Source organism: Mesoplodon mirus, assembly GCF_964341445.2.
Source record: "Mesoplodon mirus genome assembly, contig: HAP1_SCAFFOLD_4371, whole genome shotgun sequence".
Classification (NCBI taxonomy): domain Eukaryota; kingdom Metazoa; phylum Chordata; class Mammalia; order Artiodactyla; family Ziphiidae; genus Mesoplodon; species Mesoplodon mirus.
The window spans coordinates 1-11,256 of NW_028293649.1; the positions used below are offsets into that span (position 1 = coordinate 1).

Here is an 11,256-nt window from a genome sequence, read left to right on the forward strand (position 1 = left end):
CAGAATACAAATTTCTATATGTGTTTGAAGCAGTTTAGCGTCTTTAATTTGCAAAATTTGAACAGCAGAGCCTTGTTTTTGGTTAGGCTGTGGAGACTACATAATTAGCCAATTCTAATAGATTCTTAATTCAACATTAATTTTAAAGTCTTTATATAGGCACTGAAATAATGGAAGGAGTATGAATCTCAAATTCAGAACACTTAGGTTCAAGTTCTGCCTGTTAATAATTTGACTTTTGGCAAAGTTTTAAATATTCTGAGCTTTTCCTTGTCTCTGCATAGTATAATAATGCCTACTTTGCCTGTCTCACGTGTTTACTACAAAAATCAAATGAAATAACTTATAAGAAAGGAACATTTAAATACTAAGGTGAATTTGGTCTATGCATGAGGGAAGTTGATCTAAATGAATGATGCTGTCTGCCTCCATCGTAAGTGAGAGTTAAGCTGTAGTGACCCCGCACAGCAGCCGAGCAAGACTGAATACAGAGGGAAACCCTGACTCAAGAATGGTAGACCTTTTTTTGGAAAAAGGTGACTAGGCTTCATGAACAGTTAGTTATGCTGCATGAGCAATAAAATAAAAAGCAAACACATTTAAAACTGAATATGATTTTAGAATGTTAGAGCTAGAAAACATCTGGGATTTTCTAGGGAACTCATAGATGAAGAAACTGAGGGTTATCCACTAAGTTTTGGATTTTTAAAAAATAAATTTTATTAGAACAATGAAAAATAATACATGCAGATAACCATAGGATACGCACACAGGAATTAAAGGTAAATTTTATACTTTTCAATATGAAACAAAGTACATATCTCATGGAGATATATTTCTAGAAATGCCATGAAACAGTAGAGTAATAGTCTTGAAAATGAAAAGTATCGGAACATGTTATAGGAATTACTAAATAATAAAAAGGTTCAACTCCATTACATGTAGCATAAAATACAGGTATTGGAGAAAGTTTTATAGAGACAAAATAAGATGCATTTCTTAGGGTGGTTAAGAAGACACAGGTTTTTGAAATCAGTTGTATGAGGCACTGACTTAAAATGTAACATCAGGCAATGTAACCTCTCAGCCTGTTTCTTCATCTGAAGATTGGGGCTAGTAATAACTTCCCCTGTTGTACTGTTGTAGTAAAGGAAATGATATATGTAAGATGCTTAGCACATTTATGGCACATGGTATGCACTCAAGAAATGGTGCCTCTATTATTACTATTATTTTTAGCTGTTATGCAGAATCTTCCAGGACATTATTCACTCCCTCCGCTTAATTTGTTTGCAATAAGGGCTAACGGCCCAGGCATCTTTCACTGAAACAACCCAAATAGTACTCTTCATGTGTCTTTTTTGTGCATCTACAAGTACGAGAAAATTACTTATGTATCATAGTATTTAAAGAGAAGGTTATTCTTAAACAGATTAAAAACAAAGTTTAAAAACAAAAGGCAGAAAATCTAATGTAAATGCATGACTTAAGATGGATCTTATGGGATATGAAGATCATCTCCTGCCCTTAAGCAGTTTCCTTGAATAAAATGACACAGCAGATGTCACAGTTTGCTAACTTTTATTTCATTCGACCCACTAAACCCTTTCCTTTTTCCTTGTTAAGTATCACTGTCTATGTAATGGATGTTTAACAGAGACAGGACTGTCTTATTCATCTAGCTGTGCCTCATCTGGTGCCTTGAACATGACAAGCCCTATGTGTTCTTTTTTTTTTTTAACAGATTTTAGTTGAGGAAAAGTTGTGTACAGAATTATTTAGTATCAATGAAGATATGTTATTTCAAAGGTTAATTATAGATTTAAAACATTTTTAATTTCAGACTTCCTTTTCTTCTGGGGAACTGTATTTTTGATAACAACAACTTTAGTTGCCCTTCTGAAAAAAGAAAACAAAGAAGTATCAGTAGGAAAAGAAGAAACCGAAGGGATCACAGATACTTACAAGCTGCTTTTTGCAATTATAAAAATGCCTGCAGTTCTGACATTTTGCCTTCTGATTCTAACTGCAAAGGTAAGAGATTTATAAAGCAAATTCCCCATTCTGTTACAATTAACAATATCATGGAATACTTCTGTTGCCTTTTCGTAAGTCCCTTTCCAGTAATATTAGAATTTAACAATAAAAACTAATATACTTTGTTTATTAAATGTGTTTTAAAAGGTGTGATGATATCAAATCGAACATAACTTCAAAGTAAGCTATATGTCTTAAGATCTTGAAAAAAATTATGCCAGTTTGAAGTACTTCTAATAAATGTGAGTTTTTAAATGAATGATATTAATGCTTGGAATGGAAATGAATACCTTAAAAAATAATAGCTCTCTACTGTTAGAATGAGTATATACCTAATGTCAAAGGTATTAAACGTATTTACTTAGAATGTAATTTACAAAGATATGGAAATGTATGATTATTAGAAGTCCATTTAAAAATCAGTTGGATAATTTTAAAATGTTAGAAGGAAATATACTATCAAATAAAGGGGGGTTTTGGTTACTTTTTAAGAATTCTGTATGTTTTCTGTATTAAGTTATCTTAATTTTATAGTTCTAAAACATTTTAAAGAGATTATGTTAGAAGAAAGGTAAGTATATTTTGTTATAGTGAACTATTGCTAGTATTGGAATTAATATCCTAAAATATAAAATCAGTTATAGGATTTTCATATTATATTTAAACCTATCAACATAAACACTTTCACAGCTATCTTTTGATAACCCTAATGTAAAAATTACAGCCTCATTGTTTTGAAGTACTGAATTTTTCCTCCTCTCTAAGGATAAGGAGGGTTAAATTTTTAGGAAATGTTAGGAAGGTTTAAACTTAAGGTTCAACTTTAGAAATGCTAAAAGTTTCAAGGAAGATAATAGTATTATCTAATTATATCATTTAGAGATAACCATTGGTAACATTTTTGGTATATTTCCCTCCAGCCTCCTTTTTTCCCCTATGTGTGTATGTGTGTGCATGCACATGTGTGTACATAAACTTGACATAAATAATTAATACATTAATTATAATTAAGAATTAATATTAATATATTTATATACACACAAATACTTTAAAAGTGGAATTGGATCATACTGTGTATAATTTTTTATTTTGTTATTGCCTTATTCCATATTCCTGTATCATTAAATAATATTTTATAATATACTTTTTAATAGCTATAAATTGTCACAGTATATAAATTTGCCATAATGTACTCATTTTTCTATTGTTGTATATTTAATTTGCCATGTATTTTAATTATAAAAATGCACTAGTGAATATTTTTGTGTGTAACTCTTTGGTGTTCTGAATATTTCCTTCCAATAGATTCTTAAGTGAGCAATTAATGGATCAGTGAATATGATGGTTAAATTGCTTTTTAAAAGATTTTAATAATAAATTATACTGTCACCAGCAGTGTATAAGGAGTTGCTTCAAATACAGTCTAGAATCCCATGTTCCCCCTGTAGAGTAAACCTCACCAAAAGTAACATCTCTCCTAACTTTTAACACCATAGATTAGTTTTCCCTGCTTTTGAGTTTTATATAAATGGAATATCCAGTATGTATTCTTATGTCTAGCTCTTGTACTCTTTCACTCAACATCATGTTTGTATAATTTATCCATATTGTTATTTATAGCAATAGTTTGTTCATCTCATTGCTTATAAATGCCATTGTATGAATATGCCACAATTTATCCATTCTATCAACAAATGTTTAGGTTATTTCTACTTTTGGACTATTATTAATAGTGCTTCTATGAACTTTCTTGTAAATTACTTTTGGGGAACATAGGTGGACATTTCTGATGGGTAAACACCTGGGAGTAGAATTGCTGGTCATTAAGAAAAGCATAGTATATACTGCCAAACAGTTTTCCAAAGTCATTGTTCCAATTTTCTCTACCACCAGCACTGTAAGGGAGTTCTAATCACTACGCAGCCTTGAAACCACATGTATTGTCTTTTCAATTTTAACCTTTCTGGTGAGTGTGTAGTGGCATCTCATTATAGTTATAATTTGCATTTCCCTGATGACTAAAGAAGTTGAGCATCTTCTCGTATGATTATTGGCCATTTGAATATCCAGAGTTACCCTTCTCTTTAAATTTGTAGAATTTTTATTTTTTATATATCCTGGATATGAGTTTTTTTGTTAGATATGTGTATTACAAATATCTCCTGTACCACTTTTAAGACAGAGTAAATGTTGAAGTCAGTTTGTATATCTAATGTTTACAAAGAGAATGTGTTAAGTATAAGTGAAATTCTTTTCTGGACTTAAATATCTCTGACCTTTAATTTTTTATGTGAAATTTGCCCTTTGGCTCCATTCCGAGAAGTTAAAGTATTTAAAAGTATTTAAAGTAATATTTATCATTAAAAAATTTTTTTTATTTGTGTATTTTCACACTTACTGAAAATTTACTTGTATAGTTGAAAGAATGTCCATATATGTTTATCTAAATTCTGTGATTTTTAACATTTAGCTCCACTTTCTTTATTCTGTAAATTGTGCTATTTTACATATTTCTTATGAAGTATTTGAGAGTAGTTTGTACATATCATGTCCCTTTATCCATAAATACTTTAAGTATGTATCTCCTAAAAACAAGGACTTTCTTTTACAAAGCCACAACTTAATAAAAAATTAGGAAATTTAAATTGATATAGTACTATTTTCTAATCACAGTGCATATCCAGATTTCACCAGTTGTCCCCAGAGCAGCCTTTATAACTTTATTTTTTCCTGGTCAGGGATCCAGTTCAGGATCACACATTGCATTTAGTTAGTATGAGCATTTCTTTGTCCTTCATGACCTGGACACTTTAAAAAAAAATTTTATTATTTTATTTTATTGGCATATAGTTGATTTACAATGTTTTGTTTCAGGTGTACAGCAGAGTGATTCAGTTATACATATACAATATATTTATTCTTTTTTAGATTCTTTTCTCATATAGGTTATCACAGAATATTGAGTAGAGTCCCCTGTGCTATATAATAGGTCCTTGTTGGTTATCTACCTTATACATAGTAGTATGTGGTGACCTGGACACTTCTAAAGAAGACAGACCAGTTATTCTGTAGAATGGCCTTCCATTTATGGTTGTCTAATGTTCCTTCATGTTTAGGTTCGTGCTGTGTATTTATGTCAGAAATATCACAGAAATAATACTGTGACATCTTCAGGGAATTATATCAGGAGCCATATCATGTCCCTTTATCCATTAATTATTGTTGTTAACCTTGATTACCTTGTTAATCCATTGCAAAGTTACTATTTTTCCTTTTGTAATTAAAAACTAATTTGTGGGGAAATACTTTGAGACTATCTAAATATCTTATTTCACCTCAAACTTTTACCCACTACTTTTAGCATTCTTATTTGTTTTTGCTGTTTTTAAGAATTAACCTAGGGCTTCCGGTGGCGCAGTGGTTGAGATTCCGCCTGCCAGTGCAGGGGATGTGGGTTCGTGCCCCGGTCCGGGAAGATCCCACATGCCGTGGAACGGCTAGGCCTGTGAGCCATGGCCGCTGAGCATGCGTGTCCGGAGCCTGTGCTCCGCAACGGGAGAGGCCACAGCAGTGAGACGCCCGCGTACCGCAAACAAACAAACAAAAAAGAATTAACCTAACTATACCTTTTCTTACCCCTCATTTAACCCAACCTCTTAGATATAATGTTTTCTCAGAATTATTTTTGAAAAGCTAGATGACATTTTGGAAATTTTGTTGTCAGTCAGAAATCATCAAAAATGTGTATGGTTTGTAACAATGATGCTTCATTTTAACCAGATTTATTTGGAGTCAAAGGCTTTTCTTTTAAACTTAAAATATACATATCAGTAGGTTTGGACTTGGACACTGTTTATTGTAAGATATAGAACTTTTTGAAATGGAAATTTAGTTGTAATTAAAATTACAGTTCCTAAGAGTGCCGAATTTTCACTTGTTTTTACTTCGTATTGTTAGTAGACCATAAGGGCAAAGTGTGCCTCCGTAACTTGATTGTTGTACCAGATATAATAATATGATACTTACTTGTAACTGGCATGGGTCAATAATGAGACTGAGGTTCTTAAATTACTTACATATGCTTGGAGGAAAATATTTCATAAGTCACAAATTAAAATATTTTTTTGTTTTTATATTGCAGATTGGTTTTTCAGCAGCAGATGCAGTAACAGGACTGAAATTGGTAGAAGAGGGAGTACCCAAAGAACATTTAGCCTTATTGGCAGTTCCAATGGTTCCTTTGCAAATAATATTGCCTCTGATTATCAGCAAATATACTGCAGGTCCCCAGCCACTAAACATATTTTACAAAGCCATGCCCTACAGGTAAAAATGAAATGAAACCTTACTAAATAAGAGAGGTTAAAAGAGTGGTCATCAGTATCACTAATATCTGTGTATAGAGTGTATATGGGAAAAGGCTTGAAAAACATCTTTAACTTCAGTATCATTTATATGCACTTTTATCTCTTTTTAACTTCCTAACAGGTTTTAGATACAGGCTTCTTTCATATGGTAGGCACACAGATTTCTGTTTTTGTTATTGTTTTTTAACCTAAAATGGAGGTCAGCTCCAACTTTCTTTCTTTTTCTATAGATTATTGCTTGGATTAGAATATGCTCTACTGGTCTGGTGGACTCCTAAAGTAGAACATCAAGGGGGATTCCCTATATATTACTATATTATAGTGCTGCTCAGTTATGCATTACATCAGGTAAGCTTGCCATGGTTTTTCCCAGGAAGTAAACTGTCCTATGTAAAATAAAGACGAAGTTCTTCTACAATTGCCTTAAAATAATGATAATAAATTTTAAGATTTAAGCATGAATCTGTTTCTGAAGAAATTATTTGACAGTGAACTTTAAACCTTGTGGATTTTATTTTTTTATATTTTTATTTTTTGGATTTTATTTTAATGAGTTTTATTCATAGAAAGAGAGTTTCTTCTTCATTCACTTCATTTTTTTTTCTTTTGTTCATTCAACAAATATTTGTTACATTTCAGAATTTATTCCAAAGTTAGTTAGGAATTCTACCCTTGCTAAGTATCCCTCAGTTCATCCCTAGATTTGGATTCTTTCCTTCTTCTAGTACCGATATTTTCTTTTTTCTGAAAGTATTGAGAAATAATGACAGCTTCTAGATTATACGTCCCAGGTTTTTGATTTAGATTCTGTATTAAATTTTTCTTTCTTTCTTTCTTTCTTTTTCTTTCTTCTCTTCCTTCCTTCCTTCCTTCCTTTCTCTTTCTCTCTTTCTCTCTGTCTCTTTGTCTCTTTCTTTCCTTCCTTTCCTTCCGTTCCTTTCCTTTCTTTCTTCCCTCCCTGACCTGGGATTGAACCCAGGCCCTGGGCAGGAAAGCATGGAGTCTTAACCACTGGACCACCAGGGAATTCCCTGTATTAAAAATTATGACTTAGTCTTTGTGGTTTTGGAAGCTGGGTGTTAATCTGCTTTTTTTTCCTTTATTAAATGTGTTTGTAGTCCCCAAAAGAACTGATCTCCACTTTTCCATAGTCTCACCCAAGCTGCTGTTGCAGAGTGGGTTTTTCTTTCCCTGGGAATAAATGGTTCAAATAAATGGCAGATGCCCAGTAGTAACCTTTGGGACTCACTTGCAGTTATTGCTAATGTGTGTTTCAGATTCACTTTGGATTTTTCTATAGTACCTAGTTTAAACTCTGAAAATTATATTTACCAACTCCTCACTGTTTTTAACTGAAACCTAAAAACATGGCTACCAGGTAACCTCAGTAAGTTTTTGCATACATTTATATCATTTAGGAGAATTCTGTAGTGGATCATGTCTGACTAGCTGTATGTAAAAACATTGAGGCTAAGGTGTCAAATATAATTTTTTTTCTGTTTTGCACATAGTTAATGCTAGGTGCCAAATTGAAGTTAAAAGAAGTAGTTTAGCTTAGTAATGCTTCACTTCTTGAGTTAAGTAAAGAAAAATATGATGTAGTTGTCCAAAAATCATTTGTTTGGCTTTGGATTTCATTAGAGAATTTTCCAAAGTGTAGTCATCGAAACTCAGAAAACCAGATGCTTTGTGGTAAAAAAAATTACAAGGCCAAGTAAATTTGAGAAATGATACCTGACATCACCCCTCTTTATGTAGCATCTTAATCATTCCTTTAACAAATATTAAGTGAATACACCTATTCCATGCCAGGAACCATTGTAAGTACTAAAATAAAACAGTGAATAAATCATGCCAGAATCCCTACCCTTAAGGCCTTGGTTTATATTCTAAAGGCTTTCAGGAGGCCTACAGTCTAATTTTGTGTAACTTAGTGTTTCTCAGTCTTATTTGACTTTGGAACTCCTTTTTCTATGAACATCCCATGGAACAGTATTCAAAGGAATTCTATTTTAGAAACATGGGTTGTTTTCATGTTCTTAAATGAAGGGTTAATTCTTGCCTCTCAAGGAGATTTTTCTCTTCAGTTTGTCACATAAATTTTGAATTATATATAAGAAAATTATATACATATAATTATATATTCATATTCCCTTTGAATATTTGAGTGCTTATATGTATAATACATATATACTATACACACATATGGTATATTTAGGTATAGTATAAATATAGTGTTTTGCTTATTACTATATGGATCTTTCAATACTGCCTCACCTGTCATTCTCAGTTGAGCCTTCCTTGACTACTTGTGATAAAATTAATCTCCCATATATTTAGGCCCTGATAGCACAATGTGTGTACTTCTTTTTTCAATACTTACCACATTTCATCATAATTATTTATTCCCTATTTTCCCAGCTTAGCATAAATTCTTCAAGGGCACAGAAGGACTGTGTCTTATTCATCTTTGTATTGCCATGACCAGGACATAAAGCCTGGCTTGTAGTAGGTGCTCAATAAATGTTTGTTGATTGAGTTTAATAAGGGTCATGAAAATTAATTTTCTGGTTTATGCTTTCAATGTTCTTAATTTAGACCATCGCTTTTTAAAGTCTAATTGTACTGAAGATGTTTTACATTTTCCCTGTAGGTTACATTGTATAGCATGTATGTTTCCATAATGGCTTTCAATGCGAAGGTTAGTGATCCACTTATTGGCGGAACATATATGACCCTTTTAAATACTGTGTCCAACCTGGGAGGAAACTGGCCTTCTACGGTAGCTCTTTGGCTGGTAGATCCCCTCACAGTGAAAGAGTGTGTAGGAGCATCAAACCAGAATTGCCAAACACATGATGCTGTTGAGGTAAGTATGTTGCAATTTTAGATAATGTTAAGGTAGTATTAAGATATTAATTTCCTTGTTTTTGCCTCTAGAAGTACTACATCTTTTTAAAATCGTATCTGCCCATAGTTTCTAATAGTTTTTTCTTTCCCATCATAACTGAGGGTATAAACACACTCACATCAGTAAGTGAAGCTCACTTGAAGTTGCTTCTCAGCAAGGGAGGAGCAGTCTCCCTCTCCTTCACCTTGTGTACCTTTGTCCTTATACACTAGGCATTTAATAAATGCATGATTAATAGCTAAGGTATATAATGATAGAAGAAGGAAAATTCCATTGGCTATTCATATAACAAATGGTGGTAAAACTGAATGGTTAGTAGTTTGTTGATAAATTATTTCAAAGTAACATTAACCCACTTCTAGAGTAAATTCCTTGGAAATTTCCTCACATTTCCAAATATGAAAAGCTGTATCTTAAAAATGAATAGTGTTTACAGCAAGAGCTGAAAATTGTTTTTAATACCATTAGTAGCATTAGAGAGATTAAGATACATTAACTTGTTTTGTCATTTGGAGTGAATGAAATGTTTTAACAAAAGTATATTTTGATTAATCCTTTAAATAACAAAGTAGAAACATATAAATTGCTGAATACTTCCATTTTGAAATTGTGGAGTATTTATTGATATTATAATTTTATTTTTACAGCTTTGCAAAAAACTCGGTGGCTCATGTGTTACAGCACTGGATGGTTATTATGTGGAGTCCATTATTTGTGTTTTTATTGGATTTGGTTGGTGGCTCTTTCTTGGTCCAAAACTTAAAAAGTTACAGGATGAAGGACCATCTTCATGGAAGTGCAAAAGAAGCAAGTAATGCATTCACTACTGGACATTCTAGAAAGGTAACTCTAGTTTAGTTTTAACTCAGAGAGTTATGGTAATCAGTGTACAGGAGTATAAAATATTATTTTAAACAGGAAATTATTAATATAAAATGCCAAATGGTTAAAAATATAGAGACCTCTCTGTATATTTAAATATACTTTTCCTTGCCTTGTCAATGTATTTAAAGTTTACTTAAGGTCAGGAAATTGGTACTAAAACAACTTTTCTGATCTTGTTATTTGATTTATGTCTTTTTTATTTACTGACCAAAGCGTGTTTTAAGCTGCAATGCAGTAGTCATGAGTGGTAACCATGCAGTCAAGTATTGTTACCAGTACCTATCATTGAGCTATATTAAAAAGTTTGGTAAAATATATTAAATGGAACAGAGCTTGATATTCAGGTACTAACTACAACTAGTTTGGCCTTGTTGGCAGTTAAATCTTATTTTGAATTGTAAATTGGTTAAATTTTATGTGGAATTTGTTGAGAAGAGGATATAAACTACTGAAATACCATTTTAGTTTTAATTTTTCTGACCATAACCACATTGTGCTAATGAATCTGTGTTAAAAAGACCATTTTAAATGTATTTCCTGCTTTTGTAAGCATTAAAGATTTATAGGAAGATTATTCAAACTATTTTTTATAAAATGAAAGCTATGACTTTTATTGGTTCCCCTCCCCCTTCCCCCTTTTGGAAGATATTTTGATTCCTTGTTAATTTTACCCTAAAGCTTACATATGGTTTTTTGTCCTAAGTGCTTCATGTCACATGGACAGCTCACAAGTGGTTCAAATTTAATGTTGTATGTATGTTCACGGCAAAGTTTTGAAAATAAAAATTAAACATTTTTCTTCAAGTAGTTTTCTTTTTATTATTGAGAGAAAAACAGTAAAACTTACTGATAAAGAAAATTTTAAATGAATAATAGTGTAATTTTAGAAACTGTTTTGAAGAGAGAGACAAAGACATTGTGCCTTTGACAAATAATGGGTTGGAAAAAGATTTCTTAATTAAGCACTGTACTAATGAGAAAAGCTCTCACAATTATACCGAATCAGGTACTGTTTCCTCTTATTAAAACACAACCTTCTGTTTGTAAACTATAGTT

General features: G+C 31.9%; 1 protein-coding gene across 1 annotated transcript; it reads left to right on the top strand.

The window, feature by feature from the left end:
• Positions 1–1,843: 1,843 nt before the first annotated feature.
• LOC309798585 (acetyl-coenzyme A transporter 1-like) lies at positions 1,844–11,007 on the top strand (the record flags this gene model as incomplete). Its single annotated transcript, XM_082646711.1, has 5 exons — positions 1,844–2,034; positions 6,179–6,363; positions 6,635–6,752; positions 9,058–9,273; positions 9,963–11,007. Coding segments are annotated over 5 exons (878 nt in total), but the record flags the coding sequence as incomplete, so codon positions are not given.
• Positions 11,008–11,256: the final 249 nt, after the last annotated feature.